General features: G+C 40.0%; 1 protein-coding gene across 1 annotated transcript in view; it reads right to left on the reverse strand.

Annotated features, from left to right (window-relative positions):
- Window positions 1–2,689: 2,689 nt before the first annotated feature.
- ilrun (inflammation and lipid regulator with UBA-like and NBR1-like domains) overlaps window positions 2,690–24,208 on the reverse strand; it is an 80,368-nt gene continuing 58,849 nt past the window's right edge. Inside the window, exon 5 of the mRNA XM_078420610.1 lies at window positions 2,690–3,336. Coding sequence (XP_078276736.1) covers window positions 3,193–3,336 — 144 coding nt within the window. The 3' untranslated portion in view covers window positions 2,690–3,192. The remainder of the gene's footprint in view (window positions 3,337–24,208) is intronic.

The raw sequence follows: 24,208 nt of genomic DNA on the forward strand, positions 1-24,208 counted from the left end.
CCCCACTCCATCCCCTCAACCCCCCTTATCCCTCCCTCCACCTCCCTCCCTCCCCCTCCCTCCCTAGGAGATAGATTTAAACTTTAAAATGTGAATAACTTTAAAAATATAACACCGATTTCAATGAAATTTCTTCCATTAGCACCAAAGATTCGACGGTGAGTAAGGTGGGCCTAAAATTGTCGTGCTATCGTGTACCGTTTGGGCTGTAGTTCAGGTACAAACAAACAAACAAATCGAGAGTTTTAGTATATAGATGAAGTTTTGATACAGTCTTACAGAGTCCTGATGTGGCTGCAATTGTACCAGTGCAGTTTTGGTCTCCATATTTAAAGAAAGATGTGCTTGCATTTGAGCTAGACCAGGTCCATTCAACTTATTCCTGGAATGAAGGGGTTGATATACGAAGAGAAGTTGAATTGGTTTGGCCTATACTTGTTGGAGTTTGAAAGAGAAGCAAATGTATTGAAGAATGAGATTTGGACATGAATAAAGGAGGGGGTTGCTGAGAGGATGCTTCCCCTGGGAGGGTTATCAAGAACTGAGGTGATAATTTCAGAACAAGGGGCAGCCCATTTCAGACAATAATTAGGAGGAATGTTTCTTCTCGTAGGGGATTGCAAATCTTTGGAATTAACCACCCCACTGCTGTGGAGGCAGTCATTGAATATATTCAAGACAAATATATTCATATATATATTTAAACTACCATGGAGTGAAGGGGTGTGGGTAGAAAATGGGAAACACAGAACAGTATAGCACAAGAGCAGTCCCTTCAGCTCACAATTTCCTTGCCAAACATGAAGCCATGGCCAACTCTTATCTGCTGCACATAATCCATAAATCTCCATTCACTGCTTGTCCAAAGGTTTCTGAAATGCCACTATCATATCTGACTCAACCACCACCCCCAGCAGCCCATTCCAGGAACTCACTCCCCTCTTAAAAAAACTCCTTTAAATTTTACCCCCCTCACGTTAAATCTTTGCCCTCTAACATTTGATTCTTAAACCCTGGGGAAAAAGTTCTAACCGTCTATCCTATCTATGCCTCTCATAATTGCATATAGTTCTATTAGGTGCAATCACTTGCAATGCAGAGAAAACAATCCAAACTCCTGTAGCTAAAAAACATAGAAAATAGGTGCAGGAGTAGGCAACTCAGCCCTTCGAGCCAGCACCGCCATTCAATATGATCATGGCTGATCATCCAAAATCAGTACTCCGTTCCTGCTTTCTCCCCAAATCCCTTGATTCCATTAGCCCGAAAAGCTATATCTAACTCTCTCGTGAAAACATCCAATCCAGGCATAATTCTGGTAAACTTCCCCTGCACTCTTTCCAAAGCTGTCACATCCTTCCTGTAATGGGGGGGGGGGGGGGAGGGCAGAACTGCACACAATACTCCAAATGTGGCCTATCCAACATCCTATAAACTTGCATCATGATTTCCTGTCAATAGACAATAGACAATAGGTGCAGGAGGAGGCCATTCGGCCCTTCGAGCCAGCACCGCCATTCAATGTGATCATGGCTGATCATTCTCAATCAGTACCCCGTTCCTGCTTTCTCCCCATACCCCCTGACTCCGCTATCCTTAAGAGCTCTATCTAGCTCTCTCTCTAGCTCTGTCTCCTATGCTGAATACCCCAACCTATGAAAGCAAGCATTTGCTAATTTTACCACTCTACCCACTTGTGATGATGCTGAAGCCAAGATTAGATCAAGCATGATCTTATTCATTGGCAGATAAGGTTAAAGATGGTGACTGGCCTACCCCGGTGTCTTATGTTTGTGTAAGGTTAAAGGAAAAAGGCTTACAATGTTCCCCAAGCAAACATGCTGAGAACTGGAAAGATTTTGAAACAAAAAAGAGCAACAAACTTCCTGGACCACTTCACATACATCTTTCAGCGTGGTGAAATGAACATAAGTGAATTAAGTTTTGATCTTACAGAAATTACTAGATTTTTAAAATGGCTCCTGCTGTAAATTAGTAAACATAAACACGCTAACCCACAAAGTGTGAGAGAGTATTGAATGAGGCGGAGTGTGGAAGAGAATTTCAGCAGTGGGTAGGCTGGTTGGCTTGACCAGTGTAAAGAATGGGGACATGTTAACAGAGCACTGATAAAATCGCAATATTGTGGGCAAAGTCAACACTGATTTGTTAAGTGAATTTGAGAATGTAACCAGCTGGGTATTGTGATATTTATCACAGCATGGAATAACAACTGGTTACAAAATAGAAAACAGGAATTAATTTGCCATTTTGGGATTCGCATACTACAACTAATGGCACAGTGCACCAAACTGTGCTTGGACCCCAGTATTTTCCATCTTCTTCAATGAATGAGGTAAAGGATCAAGTTTGCTGATGATACAACCCAGATTAACGAGTTGTGATGAGGATACAACATCATTAAGACAGGTAACTGGATCAAGAATTAAGCAGAACCAATGTAAAAAGTGTGAAATTATTTCCTTGGGTAGGGTAGGAAAGTGGGAAAACTATTTATAAATCAACAGTCAAATGTTAGTATTTATAGGGACATAACATGCCTATTTACATATCACAAAGTTAACAAGAACAGCAAACAATTAAGAAAGGAGATATCTTATTCTTTATTATAAAATGATTGAGACGCACATTTTACAGCAATTATAAAGGATAATGGAGACACCACACCTAGAATATAGTGCATAGTTTAGTCTGTTTACTTAAGGCAGGATATTCTTGACTTAGACGATGTGCAAAGGTTCATTGGACTGACTCTTCAGAGAGGAGAATTGTTCTAGCCATCTTCATTTATTTATCCTTCAGTTCTCCACTACTCTTATCCTACTTCCTGTTTGTCTTTCAATATTCCAATTTTTTCCTCTACTCTCAATTCCCACACCTGTCACCCTTCCTCATCTCACTGTTCAAATTTTAGCCTTTTCTTCTATTCCTTTCCACCCTCAATTGCTTTTTTTTCTTCTTGGAGTTCTTAGACCACTATAGGTTGATGTAGAACAAAATTGATACACCATAGTTTTTTTTAAATTCTATGCTTTATGTTCTTGAAGTGTTCTTCCAGCTTACTATACAGAAATGAGAAAGACAAGGGTGGTTGATGCCTCTTTAATCCTAACACATTTTGCCAAGTAGATGTAGGTCCATGGTTAGGCCTGAGAGACACATTCAACCATGCTAGTGGGTTAAATGCTCTGTGCTTCCAAAGGGCAGGAGAGATTTGCCTTCTCCATTACTTGGTCCATTTTCGTTCTCCTCCTCTGGAACAGCATTACTGCCATGAGAATAGGTCACATCCAGAGTCTTTGAGCAGGGCTGGATCTATATTTGAAGAAAAGTAAATAAATTATCATCAGATTTCTTCTCGATGCAGAAAAATCTACATGAAGGAATATTTCATGACCTTACCTTTTGGTTTATACCTCAAACAGAAACTCACATTGTTTCCTGATGCCCAAAAATATGAGTAGTCACAAGCAGTGCGCTTTCTAAACAATAGCGTCAGAAAAATATCTGAGCATCCACATTTCAGCACATGCTTATTCCTATTCAGTTACTTTACATTAGGAAAGAAATAGGCAGTTATGTCCAAGAATTCAAAGTGAAACAAAGGGCAGTCTCAAAAGAAATACACAGTGCTGGAATAACACAGCGGGTCAGGCAGCATTTCTGGGGAACGTGGATCGGAGACCTTTCAGGTTACCGAAAACATCACCCATCCATGTTCTTCAGGGATGCTGCCAAACTCGCCAAGTTAGTCCAGCACTGTGTGTCCTTTTTTGTTGTGAGGCAGGACAAAGGCTGGCAAGTAATAGGTGGAAACAGTTGGGGGGGGGGGGTAGTCTCAAACCCCACAGCATTTCGCTTTCAATCTTTGAAAATCAATACAAATTTAAATCATTGCTACGTGACAGGATACTTGCAAATTCCTAAATCACTTCACAGTAACATCTTACTTGAAAAGGTATCACAAAAAGCTGGAGTAACTCAGCGGGAGAGGCAGCATCTCAGGAGAGAAGGAATGGGTGACGTTTCGGGTCGAGACCCTTCTTCAGACTGATGTCAGGGGAGGGGGCGGGACAAAGAAAGGATTGGAGACAGGAAGACAGTGGGAGAACTGGGAAGGGGGAGGGGAAAGCGAGGGAGGGAGAAGAAAAGGTGTTCGTTTTGCAATACTGAAAAGGTACTTCCATCAGACCTAAATTTTTAGCAATATTCACAGACCTGGGCTAAGTGGCCTGGGCTTATTTTTCACCTAAATATTTATGAGTTTCCTCTACAGTTCCAAAGCACTGCATAATTATACTAACAGAAAAACTTATACTGACCGACTGATAAAATTGGAAATGATGATTGAAATCATTCTAAAGACATGCAATTTACAGTAGAGAATATAAACACATCTGGGGAGGATTCCAGAAAGTTGGTATCTCTCCAATTGAAAGCTGCAAATGAAGAGTCAAAGGCTTTAGTCTGCACAAATGGTGAGAGATGGGGAAAAACACAATGCTCCCAGAGCTGTAGTTGTTCCGACAGTGATTGATGTGAAATGACTGGGAGAACCCAGCTCGCAAAGAGATTGCAACATAGGAATGGTAATTTTAGACAAGGCGCTGGAAGATTTGGAGCCAACCCAGATCAACAAGAGGAAGCAGTATATATACTTTCTACAGGCAACAGGGTTTTGGATGAATCCATGGTGTGCAATAATTAGCTTATGAACTACAGGAATAGTGTTGGGCAGGAGGATACTGGGATAATTGAGTCAGGAAGTAGAAAAAGCGTGGATTTAGTTGTAAAATATGCATTTGTACTGCATATTAGCAAATCTTGAGGTCTCCTAATTGCATTTTTATAATTACTGGTTATATATAATAAAAAGATTTCTAGGCACATTTTTTCACAGCATATAATGCACTCATCCTCACAAACACGTTGACATTATGGCTCATAAAGCACACCAACATCTCCACTTCCTCTAAAGGCTAAGGAAATTCGGCATGTCTCAAATGACTCTTGCCAATTTCAATAGATGCACCACAGAAAGCATCCGAAAGCAGAGAAGATAGACACAAAATGCTGCAGTAACTCAGCGGGTCAGGCAGAATCACTGGAGAAAAAGAGTAGGTGACGTTTCGGGTTGAGACCCTTCATCAGACTCCTTACACAGGATATAACACAGCTCGGTTTGGCAACTGCTCTGCCCAAGGCCAGAAGAAATTGCAGAAGACCTGGCTTAGTCCATCATGCACACCAGACTCCCTCCCCCATTGACCCCCCTATTCTTCACTTTAAGCTGTCCCAGGAAAGTAGACGAGAATGGAATGTTGGCCTTCGTAACAAGAGGAGTTGAATATAGGAGCAAAGAGGTCCTTCTACAGTTGTACCGGGCCCTGGTGAGACCGCACCTGGAGTACTGTGTGCAGTTTTGGTCTCCAAATTTGAGGAAGGATATTCTTGCTATGGAGGGCGTGCAGCGTAGGTTCACTAGGTTAATTCCCGGAATGGCGGGACTGTCGTATGTTGAAAGGCTGGAGCGATTGGGCTTGTATACACTGGAATTTAGAAGGATGAGGGGGGATCTTATTGAAACATATAAGATAATTAGGGGATTGGACACATTAGAGGCAGGAAACATGTTCCCAATGTTGGGGGAGTCCAGAACAAGGGGCCACAGTTTAAGAATAAGGGGTAGGCCATTTAGAACGGAGATGAGGAAGAACTTTTTCAGTCAGAGAGTGGTGAAGGTGTGGAATTCTCTGCCTCAGAAGGCAGTGGAGGCCAGTTCGTTGGATGCTTTCAAGAGAGAGCTGGATAGAGCTTTTAAGGATAGCCGGAGTGAGGGGGTATGGGGAGAAGGCAGGAACGGGGTACTGATTGAGAGTGATCAGCCATGATCGCATTGAATGGCGGTGCTGGCTCGAAGGGCTGAATGGCCTACTCCTGCACCTATTGTCTATTGTCTCACGTACACTAGACCAAGTGGAGTACCCTTCTTCACTGTGGGGGGAGAGAATGCTGGAGAGCGGTGGTGTGGGACAAAACCAGGCCGGTGATAGTTGGATGTAGGTGAGGATGGGGTTGATTGCCAGATGGATGGACAAAGACCAGAGATGAAAAGGCAAAAAGGCTGTGAGATAAGCAAAGGATGCATGAAATGTGAAGCCGGAGGAAGGGATTCAGGTGGAAGGGATGCGGGTCAAAATATTGGGAGAAATGGGTGTGCATCCAGGTGAGAGGCACAGGAAAGAGAATGGTGAAACCCCCACTTTTCCCCCTCTCTTCTCCATGCCACATCTGATGCACATCAATTTTCCCCTTTGTCATTCCACCTAAATCCCTTCCTCTGGCTTTGCAACTCACGCTTCTTCTCTCTTTAACACAGCTTTTGTTTCATCTAACCTTTGCCCACCCATCTCCCAATCAAAAACCTCCCTCACCCTCATTCACCTATCACGTGTCTGGCTTTGTCCAGCCCCCCACCTCTCTTCCAGCTTTGCCCCCCTCCACCCCCTACTACAATTAGTCTGAAGAGACCGGACTCAAAACGTTGCCGACCCATGTCCTCCAGAGATGCTGCTTGACCCTTCGGGTTACTTTAGCACCTTGTCTTTCCTTTTTTTCTGCAACTTCTCCGTGCTAAAAACAAAACCATGTTGACTTTAGGTGATCAAAATAAAATGTGTTTTCAAGCTCCCCCAATATCCACCCCAATTTGATTTGGAAGCAGAATGAGAAATAAGAAAAACATGTTAGAATGGACCATTTAGCTTCTGGTGCTTACTCTGACATTGAATGAGATTATTTCTAATCTTTTACTTCAATACAAGTTTCTTGTCTGTATCTTCGGATCCCCTTAATAATCAAAAACTACCAATATATTTTTGAATATATAACATATGTCAACTGAGCTTACACAACCTTCTTGAGGTAGTGGATGTTAAAGATTTATCCGCCTCCGGACAAAGATATTTGTCTTATCCCTGTATTTAATAGTCGATCAACTGACTCTAATTACTGAGCCTGGAGAAATATCAACTCCAAACCTGACACATCTTGCCCCTTAAGAATATTCCATTATATATTGTTGTAACTTAGAAAGTACAAGCCTATCACTTAGACTCTCTTCATCCTAAAGATTTGCCATCCCAGAAATCCAACATAAGAACAAATTGAAACCAAACCTGGAAGATATTCCAGTTCATTGACCCGATGGAGAGCGGTGGTGTGGGACAAAACCAGGCCGGTGATAGTTGGATGTAGGTGAGGATGGGGTTGATTGCCAGATGGATGGACAAAGACCAGAGATGAAAAGGCAAAAAGGCTGTGAGATAAGCAAAGGATGCATGAAATGTGAAGCCGGAGGAAGGGATTCAGGTGGAAGGGATGCGGGTCAAAATATTGGGAGAAATGGGTGTGCATCCAGGTGAGAGGCACAGGAAAGAGAATGGTGAAACCCCCACTTTTCCCCCTCTCTTCTCCATGCCACATCTGATGCACATCAATTTTCCCCTTTGTCATTCCACCTAAATCCCTTCCTCTGGCTTTGCAACTCACGCTTCTTCTCTCTTTAACACAGCTTTTGTTTCATCTAACCTTTGCCCACCCATCTCCCAATCAAAAACCTCCCTCACCCTCATTCACCTATCACGTGTCTGGCTTTGTCCAGCCCCCCACCTCTCTTCCAGCTTTGCCCCCCTCCACCCCCTACTACAATTAGTCTGAAGAGACCGGACTCAAAACGTTGCCGACCCATGTCCTCCAGAGATGCTGCTTGACCCTTCGGGTTACTTTAGCACCTTGTCTTTCCTTTTTTTCTGCAACTTCTCCGTGCTAAAAACAAAACCATGTTGACTTTAGGTGATCAAAATAAAATGTGTTTTCAAGCTCCCCCAATATCCACCCCAATTTGATTTGGAAGCAGAATGAGAAATAAGAAAAACATGTTAGAATGGACCATTTAGCTTCTGGTGCTTACTCTGACATTGAATGAGATTATTTCTAATCTTTTACTTCAATACAAGTTTCTTGTCTGTATCTTCGGATCCCCTTAATAATCAAAAACTACCAATATATTTTTGAATATATAACATATGTCAACTGAGCTTACACAACCTTCTTGAGGTAGTGGATGTTAAAGATTTATCCGCCTCCGGACAAAGATATTTGTCTTATCCCTGTATTTAATAGTCGATCAACTGACTCTAATTACTGAGCCTGGAGAAATATCAACTCCAAACCTGACACATCTTGCCCCTTAAGAATATTCCATTATATATTGTTGTAACTTAGAAAGTACAAGCCTATCACTTAGACTCTCTTCATCCTAAAGATTTGCCATCCCAGAAATCCAACATAAGAACAAATTGAAACCAAACCTGGAAGATATTCCAGTTCATTGACCCGATTTCTTTGCTCTTCCATTCAATATTTACAATTACTGTTCAGATTTTGTATTGGCAACACCAAAACTAAAGTTGAATACAATATGATCCATGAGAAAATGTAATTGGAAAAGTTCCAAGCATAGTAAATCAATAAGATTTGTGTATGAATGATATAGCACTAATAGAAATTAATTTGATGTTATAAATCTTTGTTCTGTGCTGCATTGTTACATATGGAGCTTGCGAAGAGTTGCATTTTCAGGAAACTGTCAAATTGAGAAACTGCTAATGATGTTTAAATAAATTGTGACTTAATTCTGTATAAAGCTTATACTAATGTACCTATTCTTCAGTAAATGACAAGTACACAAAAAAAATGTAGGTGATGCTTTCCAATTGCAAAAGACAAAAAAGCAAGGTAAATATTTGAGGTTACATTCTGAAAAGTCATGACATTTTAGATCCCGAATCCATTCAGTGATGCTATTCACTTAACTCCACCTAACGAAAAATAAACATCCATAAGCAGCCATGGACCATGAAAATTTGCATTTATTACTAGTTGAGCATTGCCTCATATTGTTAGCTTGGCATTTTCGATTAGCTGTGCTATACCACACGCAAAGCAATTTTCTTCAACTCTAATATGTCAAAGATATATTGGCAACAACAGCACAATTTCTGCTAGATTCCTGTTTTAAAAAATATATAAATTGGTAACTACTTTTCTGTTGGTTTGTGGTGTCCAAAACTCCCAAAATGTACACAAACACCCATTAAATACACATTCAATGTACTTTCGTAGAATTAAATTTAGAGTGGCACGGAATGGTGACATAAATTTTAGATGCCGATTTTATAATCGAGTAGTTGCTCAATAGGTGAGAACTGTCTCGGCCATCCGATAAATGATCTAGTCTTGCAATATGCCCAATACCCATTCTGTGTGAAAGTGCCTTGCTTGGACCATGTTTGGGGAGCTGCGCTTTGTTCTGACCTTCATATTTCAAGACACAGCGGTAATAGCAATGGTCTGAAGCAAAAATTTCCAGGAAATAGCCAAAACCGAGGGGTTAATTATCATCAGGGAAACCAGAGCTCTTCCTTTTGAAAGAGGAAGGTGATTTCAGGGTTTTTTAAAATGTGGGGTTTGATTGTAGAGATCATGACATTTCCACTTGTGAACATCCAATGAAAGCACTGAATACAACACAGTCACCACTAAATCCAATGATAAATTGATGGAAATAATTTTCGCTGAGAATGTGGCTGGAAAATCGAATGCTACTGCACAGGAAAGTGTAGATGAATATTAATGTATTTATGGGAAAGCAAGATGATCTGACAAAAAATCCACCTTAATCGTCTTGACTGATCTGTTAAATATCTTCAGCATTTTATTCCCATTACAGATTTTTATCATTTGTAGTTTTTTTGCTTTATAATTCTACATCCAGTTAGTACCCAACTTGCCTACACCTGTTACAACTGCAATAAAGTGATAAATGCATCTGGGCCAGTCCCCAAAACATTTGCCAACATGAAAAGAAATGTTCTGTTCCTCAAAATATTTTGTCGCACAATGTAAAAAGGAAGGGAAGTTTACTGCCTATGCAATTGCATGAGGCACCTCTAATGTTATGACACTAACAATTACATACATGCTATATCACAGTCAAGCAAGCTTCTGCATTCTTGGAAAGCTCTATGGCTGCAGATTGAGGGAACAGTTTCAGATTTATTCAATACTAGACCAAGTGGACCCGTTGGGCCCAAACCTCTCCTGCATTGGTGCAGCACCCTCTCCTCCCCCCTCCCTCCCCTCCCCCCTCCCTCTCCCACTTCCCCTTCTCCATCCCCCTCAACTCCCCTTATCCACCTTCCTCCTCCCTCCCTAGGAGATAGATTTAAGCTTTAAAATGTGAATAACTTTAAAAATATAACACCGATTTCAATAAAACGACTTGCTTTACCATTAAAGTGATGACGGTGAGTAAGGTGGGCATAAAATTGTCAAGCTATCGTGTACCGCTTTGGCTGTAGTTCGATCACAAATAAACAAACAAACGAGAGTTTTAGTATATAGATGTGTAAAATAGCTTTTGTTTCTTGCCTCTTAATGGGAGAACTGCTGATCTGAGTTTTGGGAAGTACAAATCTTATGAGACTTCACTGTTAGATCAGAAAGCAACAAAAGCCTACAATTGTCTTACCGCTAATGTCACATGCTCAATTAAATTCCAGGGCTACTGCCGATAGGGGTTGCCTGTTTTTCAATATCAGTTTTGTTTATCTCATATTTTAAATACAATAGTTCTTCATCGAATACTTCTATAAAGTCATTTACTTTATTAAATCAAAATCAAATTCCTAAAATATAGGAGTTAAGAAATTGTGCATCCAAGTCCAATTAAAGCGCATATGAGAGAGAATATTTGAGAGGAAATTACTTAAATACAAATTATTGGAAATTTAAACTTATGCATCTGCTGTAGTGACCATATAAAATTAAAATGTTGGTCTCCACTGCTTTCCGAGGCAGAGAATTCCACACATATACAACTCTGAGTGAAAAAGTTTTTCCTCATCTCCGTTCTAAATGGCCTACTCCTTATTCTTAAACTGTGGCCCCTGGTTCTGGACTCCCCCAACATTGGGAACATGTTTCCTGCCTCTAGCGTGTCCAATCCCTTAATAATCTTATATGTTTCAATAACATCCCCTCTCATCCTTCTAAATTCCAGTGTATAGAAGCCGAGTCGCTCTAGTCTTTCAACATATGACAGTCCCGGATATTATGGAGACGTTGAACAGAAGTGTTTGAAGCTATAAAGGAAAGGGAGACAGATCAAGCAATGTCTAAATCCAAGAGCTCATCAAAATGCGCATGGGGATCTGCATCTATTAACTGTATAGTTGGTAGCTTTCAAAGGCAGTACAATTCTTCGACCACTCTACTCTTCATTGTCTTTATTCAAGCAGTGGGCTCACACTGCGCAGCAGCTCTAGTTAAAGCTAACCAACGCTGCTTGAAGAGAAAGTTTGTGATTTGGGGAGTGGCACAGCAGGCCTTGGTAAAGGTGGTGTAGAGATGAGTAATATCCACCGAACACAAGCTCAGAAGGTAACAGCTGTAGGTAACAAGGAGACAAATTGGCTATAATTACAACCAAAAACCTGGATACAGGTGCAAAGAGTTAGAATATTAGAGGTATACAGAACAAAAACAGGCCCCTCAGTCTAATTCGTCCATGCCAACCAAGGTGCCCAGTCTAATCTAACCCTACTTGTCTGCACTTGGCTCACATCCCTTGAAACCCCTCCAATCAATGTACCTGACCAAGTTTCTTTCAAAAGTTGTTATGGTACCTGTCTCACCTATGACTCATTCCTTATTCCCACCACACTCAGCGTAATAAGTTACTCCAAGGATTTCTATTAAAACATTCCCCTCTCACCTCAAACTTCTAGTTATTGATCCCCCTACCCTGTGAAAAATATTCTGTGCATTCTCCCACTTTATTCTCCTCATGATTTTAAACACCTCGATAAAATCACTCCTCACCTCTTGCACTCCAAGGAATAAAGTCTTATCTTGCCCAACCTCATGCAATAGTTCAGGCTCTCAAGACCTGGTAACATCCTTGTAAACCTTCTTTGAACCCGTTCATGCTTAATATCATGTGGTCCCACCAATATCTTGTATATCTGTAACATAACATGCCACCTGTATTCAACTCCTTGATTGATGAATCCCAATGTTCCAAAAGCTTTCTTCACCACTCTATCTACCTTTGACACTACTTTTAGGGAACTATGAATGCACTCCAAGATCTCTCTACTCTACAAAGCTCCCCAGTGCCCTACCGTTCACAATCAAGAACCTACCATGGTTTGACTTCCCAAAAGGTAACACCTCATATTTATCTGAATTAAATTCTATTAGCCATTCCTCAGCCCACTTGCCCAACCGATCAAGATTACAAACTAATTCTTGATTACCATCTTAACTGTCTCCACTGCCTATTTTACTGTCATCTGCAAATTTACTAATCATGTGTAGAAAGGAACTGCAGATGCTGTTTTAAACTGAAAATAGATACAAAATGCTGGAATAACTCAGTGGGGCAGGCAGCATCTCTGGGGTGAAGGAATGGGTGACGTTTCGGCCTGGAGGAGACCCGAAACGTCACCCATTCCTTCTCTACAGAGATGTTGCCCACCCTGCTGAAGTATTGCAGCATTTTGGGTCTATCTTCGATTTACTAATCATGCCGATTAGTCTCATGCAAATCATTGAGATAGATAACAAAACAGCAATAAGGCCCAGCACCTATCCATGAGGCACACCACTTGTCACAGACCTCCAGGCCGAAAAATAATCTTCCACCACCATCCTCTGCTTCCTACCATTAAGTCAATTATTTACTCAATTAGCTTGTTCTCTTCCTACCATTAAGCCAAATATATACAGTATCCAGTTAGCGAGTTCTCTGTGAATTCCATGCGATCTGATCTTCCACAGCAGCCTTCCATACGAACCTTAATGTCCACATAGTCTACACACTATGATCCTGCCCTCATCAACCTTTTTTTTGGTTAAGTCTTCAAAAATACTCAAATTCATGACACAATCATCACATACAAAATCACGCTCTTCCAAATCCATCCCTGACTATTGAAAGGCATGTATATCTTATCTTTTAGAATGTTCTGCAGTAACTTTCCTATCACAGATGTTAGGCTTACTGGTCAATAGTTCCCAGTCTTTTCTTTGCAGACTTTGTTAGAGGCACAATAGTAGCTACCTTCAATCTTCCGGCACCTCACCCTTCCAACGATGACCTAAATATGACGGCCAGAACTTCTGCAATTTTTTCACTGGCTTCCCACAGTGTCCTTGGATATATTTGATTAGACTCGGGAAATGTATCTATCTTCATACATCTTAGAACATACAGCACCTCCTCAACTGCACTGCAGACTGTTCCCTGGACATCCAATAACTGTCCCATATTCCCTTGTCTTGATTTCTTTCTCCGCAGAAACAAAATATTAATTAAGGATCTTGACCATCTCCTGCAGCTCCACATAGATTACCACTTTGGTTACTGAGAGGCCCTAATCTCTCTCCAGTTTCTCCGAATATCTTTTTACTAAATCTCTTGGGATTCTCCTTAATCTTGTCTGCCAGAGCAATTTCATGCCTCTTTTTGCCCTTCTGATTTCCTTAAGTATGCTCAATTCCAAGGATACATTCTTCCAAGGATACATTTGATACCAGCTGCCCATATTTGACCCATGACTTCTCCTGTTTCCTGACCAGAGCCTTAGTTTCTCATCATCCCACCTGTCTTGACTTTCACTTTAACAGGAATATGCATACCTTGATCTCTCACTATGACCCTTTCAAAAGTATCCCACTTTCTAGATTTCCTTTGCTAAACAAAGGAAACAAACCTACTCCAATCAACTTGAGCAAATTCCTGTGTAATGTCAAAGTTGGCCTTGCTTCAATTTAGAACTTAAGCAGAGCAGAGAGGCTATCATTTCCAGTTTTAAAGTGGTGGCCATCTACATTCAGATACATGGACCCAACCAGAATAAAGCAATTGACTGCCAGTGTCAGAAGTTCCATCGCACCACAAGCAACAGCCACTCAACATACGTTTTGAAGGCAAATTGTACGATGGCCTTCATTGCAGGAGGATCCAAGTTTGGTTTTGGTTGATTCTGGTTAGGAGCAAGGGGTGCCCTGTTCATAAAGTCACGTGATAGGAGAAGAATTAGGCCATTCAGCCCATCAAGTCTACTAAGCCAATCATGGCTGATCTATCTCTCGCTCCTAACCCCATTCTCCTGCCTTCTCCCCATAACCTGACACCTGTACTAATCAAGAATCTATCTCTGCCTTAAAAATATCCATTGACTTGGCCTCCACAGCCTTCTGTGGCAAAGAATTCCACAGATTCACCACCATCTGACTAAAGAAATAGCTGTGCAGCACAGAATCATCTCCAGTCACTTGATATCTTTCACCACTGGATCAAGACCTTGTTCGGTCAAGTCTGTGTGGCAGCTGACATGCTATGGCTAACTCATGTTAAAAGGAATGAACCTCAGGCAACTTCATCCATAAAGTTTGGGAGCTGGAATAACAGGATGCAACAGCAACAGGAACCGGTCTGAAAGCTACAGTACTTTGCTGACATGGTAGAGGATTGGCCTCATTAGCAGTCTCAGAACTCACAAAAGCAGTGGAAGCAAGTAATCTTCAATCACAGGAGGGGGGAGACAAGAGTTGTGACTGCAGACTTTTGCTGATCACAGTTGATGATTAAAAAGCATGTAAATATTTAAGAGTAGTATTACATAAATTAGACAAAAGTTGGCGTATCTGTATGAGGGGAAATAATAAGCACATCGGATTAGGCAAAACAGTGAGTGCACAATGAAACAAATTAGTCGAGTCAAAACTCCTAATTTCCATTTGGTAATCTCTTTTTATTTCTGTGCCAATTTACCCAGTTATTCTCTTGGATAAATACTTGGCTGAGAGAACCATTTCAGAAAGATAAAGTCTTGGAAATTTAACAGTGAGATGAGTAAGAGTGATCCTTAATTCCATGACTTTAACAAAATACTATCTGTAAACAGCGGTGCAGACTCCAAACACAAGCAGTCTGTAACTGGCTGATGGAAAGTCATAGTAACTAAACCTAAGCTCCGTGAAGGCAGTTCTTCAGAGAATTTCATCCAAATTTGCATTGAAAAGTTGAAGGGAAAATAAAATCAAAATGAAAAAAAAAAAGCTTTTTGTCACCATATTTATTTGTCTGAATTAAGACAATGAATCTAATACAAGCTGGCCAACATTGTGCAAAAAGCAAACTGTTGGAGGAACTCAGTGGGTAACAGCTGTGAAGCAGAATGGACAATGTTTCGAGTTAGGACCCTTCTTCAGACCGATGGGAGTGGAGATAGCTGAACGTGAGGGGAAGGGGTAGTGCAAGAGCTGGCAAGTTACAGGTGGGTCCCGAGGTCAATTGGTAGATAAGTCAGGAGAAGTAGAAGGGTGGAGATAATAACAAAGGCTGGAGGTGATATGCAGAAGACAACCGGGTGTAAGTGGTGGAATCTGGTAAGGGAGTTGCAGTGAAATGTTGTATCAGGAAGGATGATTAATAGATGGGAACAGTGGAGGGGGAAAGACGACATATAGGGGATGGATGGGTGATAAGCAGATAGAAGGGAAAAGAACTGCGTGATGGGGAAACAAAGGTGTGCATAGTGGGAGGAGGAAGAGCTGATATTTAAAGAGCTTCAAATTGAAGACTTCTATGTAGGCTCATCAAATGGAATACAAGGTGCAATTTTTTTCTAGTTTGCATGTGACAGAGTGCAGGTGTTCAGCAAAGCAGTCGCCCAGTATACGCTTGGTCTCATGGAGAGGAGGCTACATTGAGAGGACTGAATGCAAAAGACAAGGTTGGAGGAGGTGCATGTAAAACTTTGTCTCACTTGGAAGGGCACTCTGGGTCCCTGAATGGATGTGAGGGAGGTGGTGTAGTGGTGGGTGTTAAACCTCCTGCGCTGCGGGGAAATTGTCAGTATTATGGCAGATATTGTAATGTCTGTTTTGCACTAGAAACTAATACAAATTTATAGGTGTTATTTGATCTTTTCTGGAGGTTATTATTCCAAGAAATGTATCCAAACATAAAAAATATGGTACAAGGTCTAAAACTTGATTTATGAAAACAAAAATGAAAGCATACAAGTACAGGACATAAATATTCTGGAAATTCAAAAGATTGCACGTTTATGGCAGCAGCTTTAAAATGAAGTAATTGTTCAGGATTGACTTCGCATTTTCTCCTCAATAATCTAAAATACAGAAATTAAAACTACAAGCTACATTAAGTTTCATTATGTAATTGTTACGCAATTGTAGAATCAGCTAAGCAAGAGATTTTTATTTTTGAAGCAAGTTTGTCTGTAAGTGACCACCTTCCTATTTCAAATGTACTCAGTTTATCCAAAATAATGTTGTTTTTGTTATAATTAAGATGACATAGTTGCACATTGCACAAATCAGTAACTTATCACTTGGGAAAGACAAATCAATCTCCTTGCAGCCCGAATAGAAACAGATCAATAGCATTTCATACACTGTTAGACCAACTCCATGTATCAATTCCAAGAACCATTATAACATAATTCAAAAAGAAAAAACGTCTTATTGTTTCATAACATAACCTTTGGAACATGCTGCTTTTCTCCACGCTCGTCTCCAGGTTCTGAGGACTTGGCACGATAACAATAGAACTAGCTTTCATGGCTTCATCAGTCCAGCTTCGTTTGAACAGAAACAAATATCTTCACACATGAGACACTTAGTTTTTTTTAAATTACATTGATTCAATGAGTTTCTTTAAATTAAAAAGCATTAAAGGTTACTGCTGCTAATTTGAATTATATTAAGAGTCAACATCAATAAATATCTTCTTTCCCTTTCTGTTGATAAAGTAATAGTACTAAATAGTTTGACTTCTTCCTGCCTTCCAAATATAATTTCTGTAACTAACTGCTGCCTGACCTGCTGAGTTACTCCAGCATTTTGTGAATAAATACCCCAAATTAAGTAGTTACTTTGATTTTCTTTGTAAACTAAGTATCAATAAACATTGCCAGCTCTCCGCTTAATCAGGTCATTTGGAAAATACTTTGTCCTCCTAACAGGCTTTTTAATCATTACAGAAAGTTTTCTTTCTTTGAAGATGACACAGGTGACTTCCACTTGAGAAATTTTCTAGGATGCTTCACAGAGAACATGTAGAGTTGGAAGTCATTGAGGGAATTGACTTCAGCTGAGAGCAGTGAAGGGGCAAGACACAATAGGTGTGGATGTACAACGTACACAGGATGTACAACGCACTCTGCGATGGGTCAACCGAAGCAAGGCTGCAGGCCCGGATGGAGTTCAAGGAAGGGTACTTAGGGACTGTGCTGAACAGTTGGCTGAGGTATTCACCAGGATCTTTAACCTGTCGATATCTCTGGCTACGGTCCCCAAGTGCCTGAAGTCGGCTACCATAGTGCCGGTGCCGAAAAAATAAAAAATCACCAACCTGAACGACTACCGTCTGGTTGCCCTAACTCCTATAATCATGAAGTGCTTTGAAAGGCTGGTCCTCTCACACATCAAATCCAGCATCCCTGCCTCACTGGACTCGCAATAATTTGCATACAGGGCAAACAGATCCACAGAGGCTGCCATCTCTCTGGCTCTTCACACTGTCCTGACTCACCGGGAGACAGGGCACGTACGCCAGGATGCTATTCATTGACTATAGCTCCGCCTTCAACACGGTCATCCCCACCAAGCTCATCACCAAACTCCACCAGCTAGGCCTCAGCTCGTCGTTATGCGACTGGATCCTGGACTTCTTGATGGAGCGACCGCAGGCAGTGAGAATGGGCCCGCCCCTGTCCTCCACTATCACCCTGAGTACCAACGGTGATGAAACAAACTAGAGCGGAGGTGCAGAACTTGGCGGACTGGTGCTCAGTTAACAACCTGTCCCTAAACACCTCCAAGACCAAGGAGCTGATCATCAACTTCCGTAGATGACACAACGGGGAATACGCTCTGATCTTTATCAACGGGGACAGTGTGGAGAGTGTCCAGCTTCAAGTTTCTGGCACTCACATTTCGGAGGCCCTAACATGGTCCACTAACACCGCTGCGCGGGTCAAGAAGGCGCAGCAACGACTGTTCTACCTGAGAAAACTGAAAAAGTCTGGTCTGCCCCAACAGCTGCTGACGACCTTCTACCGCTGCATCCTAACGCATGGCATCCCTGTGCGGTAGCTCAGCTGCACGGAGGCAGAGAGGAGAGCTCTTCAGCGGGTAGTCCATAGAGCTCAGAAAACTACCGGAACACAGCTACCAGCCTTGGAGGGCATCTACAACACACGATGCCTCAGAAAAGCCACCAGCATCCACAAAGACTTCTCACACCCCAGCAATAGTCTGTTCGAAATTCTACCATCGGGCAGATGCTACAAGGCCTTCTAGGTCCGCACCTCCAGACGCAGGAGCAGCTTCATCCCCAGGGCCATAGCTGCTATGAACCGGTCCTGCTGAGCCGGATGGTCAGATCGCACAGTGAACCGGCACAGATCTACTTGAACTTTATACTGTTTTAAATCGGTTTCTAATTTTGTTTCACTGGGTTGTATAAATTTATACTGATTAGCTAATTAATTTATTGCATCGTATGGAAGGCACATTCCCAATCTCGTTGTACCCCTGTACAATGACAATAAAGATATATTGTATTGTATTGGATATCAGAACGGGGTTTGCCTGAGGAGGCAATGAGTTTTGTGTCATGGAGACGATTTTTGCAGGAAACTTTCTCCCTAAACTCATCCACAAGATAGTCTTTATTCTAGCTTAATGCCACCGTAGATGCAATGTATCCTATTTTTTAATATTTCATACTTTTGTGGAATAACCAGGGATAGGTTCAGAAGATTAAAAGGTAGCACTTTTTTGGTGCTGATCAGTTGAATATCGTCATGTAGGTTACAAGAATTATAAATGGGATGAAAATCCAAATCATTTTGGACACAATTACCAAACATTGTTAAAAAAAAAGGACTACTGTGAAACATGGTTTGTGAAAGGAATAGCTTAACTGGCGAAATGGTCATTCTCATTCTGTGGTTCATATCCCATCAAATGTGAATCAGTGCTCAGAAAACAGACTGGAGTAGATAGAAGAGATACCTTGCAGACCCAATTTGAACTGCAGGTCCAGCTCCAAACATCATCTGTCAAGAAATGGAGATGTGTCACATTTTTAATAAAAAATATTTGAGGGTTGTATACACCATTACCATTGTGATTGATTGTCCTTTGCACTGAGCTGCCTGCAAGGCCACATTAATGGGTTGCTGAAAGTCATTTATTAATATTATGCTTCCAAATTTAATTGTTGAAGTTCAAATTCCCGAGATTATATTGGGATTCATCATGCTTCTAGACGTGCTTTTGGACACCAGTTCACTTCAGAAATGAACTTTATTACAATAGCTCTTTTGTTTTACATATAAATCACAGTTTGTTAGATTTCCGCAAAATAGCATTCTGGAAGCCAACTTAATTTTACAAAGACATCAAAAAAAATCTTTATTGGTCGAACCAAAATTAATATGGAGGTAGCATCTGAAGTGTAGGCGAAATACTCATCATAATACTGTTAAGTTGCAACAACTACACGAAACTGAAATATACACCTCAAGACCAAAACCTCTGAAATTGAATAAATCAGAGTAGCGGGATACAGATTACAATCAATCTTCTGGAGGAATGCATCTTGATGCAAGGTTTTAACCTGAAGTGTTGAATATTCTTTTCTGCCCACAGATACAGCCATCCGACACACCCAGATTCCCGCATCTGCAGTAATTTACAGCTCCAGGTTATAATGAAATTTTCCTCTATATCAGATAATGCCAAGGGGTGGAGATCAAAGGATTTATTGTTGGTACAGGGGTCAAATTCGTCTCCGGGTTAAAGATTGTGAACACTTTAGTACAATTATAGATGACCCAGACATGGATAGTTAATGGCCCGGAAATGGAATTGTAATCGAGACCAAACAAGAGTGATTTGCTCTTCCCAATTATTTAATGAAGAATGTTTTGTTGCTGATCATGTGCTGGATGTTGAACTAGGATCTGACAAGAAAGGGGTCAAGGGAAATGCTTGAGATGAATTTGGGTGTTGTCAACAATGTGGAAAATGCAACTGAAACGCAAATGAGAAGTAGGAGTGAACCTAGGAACGATTACTGGCTTACATCAGGCATAAAGAGCAGGAATGGAAAGAGAACCATTGCAAGCAAATAGCCAGCAAAAGCAAGCAAATAGCCCGTATAACATAAGCATTAAAAAAAAATAAGGAAACCAAACTATTTATACGAAAGCAAATGTGAATTGATTCAAATCATAACAGGCACGGTAGCGCAGCGGTAGAGTTGCTGCTTTACAGCGAATGCAGCGCCGGAGACTCAGGTTCGATCCTGACTACGGGTGCTGCACTGTAAGGAGTTTGTACGTTCTCCCCGTGACATGCGTGGGTTTTCTCCGAGATCTTCGGTTTCCTCCCACACTCCAAAGACGTACAGGTATGTAGGTTAATTGGCTGGGTTAATGTAAAAATTGTCCCTAGTGGGTGTAGGATAGTGTTAATGTACGGGGATCGCTGGGCGGCACGGACTTGGAGGGCCAAAAAGGCCTGTTTCCGGCTGTATATATATGATATGATATGATAATAAGTGTCATATATTGCTATAATTAAAATAGTAAGCAATTCAGAAAGTAAACCACCCAAAATAAAAACAAACCCACTAAATTAATGTACCATGTAGAATTTGATACCATTACATAAAATTTAGCATTAAACAGCATACTCAATGTTAGTACAAAACATCTATTCTGCTGAAGGGTCATTGATCCAAACTGTTGAGTTTTCTTTCTCTTCACAGATTCAACCTGGGATTCAGCATTTCTAGCATTTTGTTCTTCAAAAACAAAATTAGCAGTAGACCAGATTATTAAATTAACACATATAATGAAAGAAAGAGGTAGCTGGGAGAACAAACAAAGGAGTTGGCAACACAAATTCAACCATGGATTGAAATATTGTTGTTTCACGAATTAAACTGGGTACAGGAAATATGAGCCTCTCCATATCCCCACAATGCAGACAGAAGTTGAAATGAGAGAATATCAAACTTGATTGAATAGGGCAACAGCTTGATATGCATTTGGAGGTTTGAGACACACAAATGTAAAATTAAAAACATTGAAATCCACCAACTACAGCCATAAAAATAATCATGAAAAAATGCCCTCAGTAACTTACCATAGCTTGTACAATGGCCATTCATAAAAGGATTTTTTTTAACTGAAATTGCAAGAGAAAATCTATTATCCAACACAATTTAGAGATTTCTTCTGTTCCATTTTCCTGGCACTTTTCAACACTTTTAATCAGATGTTTCTGCATGTTAGCCTTCTCCTTGAGAGGATTTTTTTTTAAGTGCAATGCAAGGAACATTCACTTGAATTAAGCTTGAGTTGTGAAGTTCAAGATTACTGAAGGAACTGCTGTCAGGAGAAATGTAATGAGTCAATAAAAAGTTTGATTACATAGTCCAAAAGGTATCAGAAATATTGAAATTTGAAGTTCTGCCCGTACAATTAGAAATCATTTTTTAACCTCAAATTCACACTGCAAGAGAAAGCAGAATGGACATAGTGTCAATAATCTAATTTTTCCAGTCCCAATGGTATGCAACCCTCCCTTCCAAACAAGACTGGCCCAGATTCTTTCACTGACCCACAAGATAAACAATGTTAACCAGGATATTATAACACAGTCAAATATAAAGGCAAGTCCAGCTCTTCGATTGAAACATTTAGTCCAGAAATGATATCAGATGTTGCCATGGATACGTGACTAGAAATACAATGATTATTTTAAATGGAGAGAAATTTCAACGGACATGGAAAAAAAAGTGAAAAGGAGAGTAATGTCATTTGAAAGTTAAAAGCTATCACCAAAGAGTAACTGAAAAGTTTTCAGAGAAATAAATTGTTAGCATAGAAGGCTTTGGCACATTTAATGGTCAAGAAAATCACCACTGGAATATTTTTCAAAATGGCTTCTTTGTGCTTTAAATGTATTCTGTTTTATAATCTTAAAGTTAGTGCGCATAAGAGTGTGTAGCTATCAGAAGATGGAAAATATAATTAGTGATCTATAAAGAATTAAAATATGTCTAGAATGAACAAACTTCCATTTTCTTGCTAACCAATGTACCTGATCATGATTTTATATGAACAGTTCACATGTTTGTTTCATTGAACCATATCAAGACTGTCATGTATAGTGTGGATGGGACACATTCTAGTATACATGGACATGTTGGCCGGTGTGGGCAAGTTGGGCTGAAGGACCAGTTTCCACGCTGTAAGGCTCTATACTTTAATATATCAAGTCTTCGGAAATATTCTACAGGGGGAAATATCTCAGTCATTTGGTTGACAATTGTTTAAGTAGTACCATTCTTTTAGATACAGTAATGCACATTCAAGCTCTATTAATAGTTGGAAGGGAATACTGAATGTTTCATATCATTATTTTTCATATTTTCATATAAAAAAAATATATAATAAATATGAATGTTGGCGCATTTAGATTCACAAACAGCTTGTGATCAATCATGTATAATGATTTAATACAAAATATAACTTTTGCATTAAAAAAGTTTCTGTACAATTGTACATTAAACATTGAATGACAATGGCCTAACCTTGAACTTCGTTCAGACCACTAAAAATTCAATTCCTTTTATAAATCAGCATTGACATTTTCAATATTAGGAAAAACAAAACATTTTGCATCTGTAACCATCTTGAGCAGTACGTAAAATTATTCACACAAGTTATAAATTGACATATCTTTAATTTCAACCATTCCCAAGTGTTTGTTTGAATCAGTTCAGTGCAGCAGTTAGCCATGTACATACATACTTCCATTGTCAAATATTTTTCAAAAGTCCGGCAATACATACAAATTCAAAGAGTTACACTCGTTCCTTTTGATAACAACCAAGAATTAATATCAAGCAGTTGAAAGAATGCATAGATATTAAAACTAGGCATCAACAGAAAGCACACAACCATGTATTCAAATATAAATTCCATTCCATTTACAACATTTACTAGAGATAGTATTGTCTTTATATGTCTGCTGTTTATCTTCAGGTATGCAGCATCTTGCCAATATGGTTCAACAATAGATGAAGGGATAGGAAGACTGAATTTGCAATATATTATTCATTTCCGACATTGTTTTACAACAATATTTGGAAGTCAGCTTAAGTCCTTCAAAATTTGCTGACTTAATTGTAAGAGTACAACATAAATGGTGCAATGATCAATGCAGAAATAATTCACTGATCTCTGGCTTTGGCTATTTTATACTAAACATTTACACATGGAACTGTTAAATGCTGAGCCAATTCGTGAACTTTCCTGTAAATAAAGGGACTGCATGAAAGCTGAACAACATAGGAAGAGATACAAAAGCCACTGCATTTGATAAACTGGTAAAAATATTACAATGTTACTTATTATCACTTACAAATTCATGTCAGAACCTTTTGCAAAACATGCAAAAGCAGAAACCTCCACTTGTCATTACTTTCACCTAACATCTAGCACTTGAAATCATATAGTTTTCAAAGGTATCCATCAAATCATTAATAAGCGAGATTTTGGACAGTTTCATAGCCTTTAATCCTAAAAGGGTAGAGATCAAATTAGCACACAAGATGTACTTGGCAACATCATCATTAAAATCTGCCATCGTGGGCCAAGAAACATTCACCACACAGAAATCAATTTGATAAACCTTCCCAGTATCAATTAGAAAAAACCCCCAACATATTTAACTTGATGTTCCCCAGTACAGTGCTCATAGTGATAACTTTACGAAGTAGGAGCGAAGACCCAATTACATACATAAAAATATCCCCAGGAACAGTAATTAGTTTACTGCAAAAAATGTTTCACCTTTACATTTAAATTTTAACCTCTTGTTATTTAGTTCAAATGCTGTTATCTTGGCCACAATCACTCCTATTCTCACTGCAGCACCGCACTCCCCAATTTCTTGATTCCATGCAAACTCACTCAGAAGTATTCATGTTTAGCAATACTGT

This window comes from Rhinoraja longicauda, chromosome 24 (assembly GCF_053455715.1).
Source record: "Rhinoraja longicauda isolate Sanriku21f chromosome 24, sRhiLon1.1, whole genome shotgun sequence".
In the NCBI taxonomy this organism is placed as follows: domain Eukaryota; kingdom Metazoa; phylum Chordata; class Chondrichthyes; order Rajiformes; family Arhynchobatidae; genus Rhinoraja; species Rhinoraja longicauda.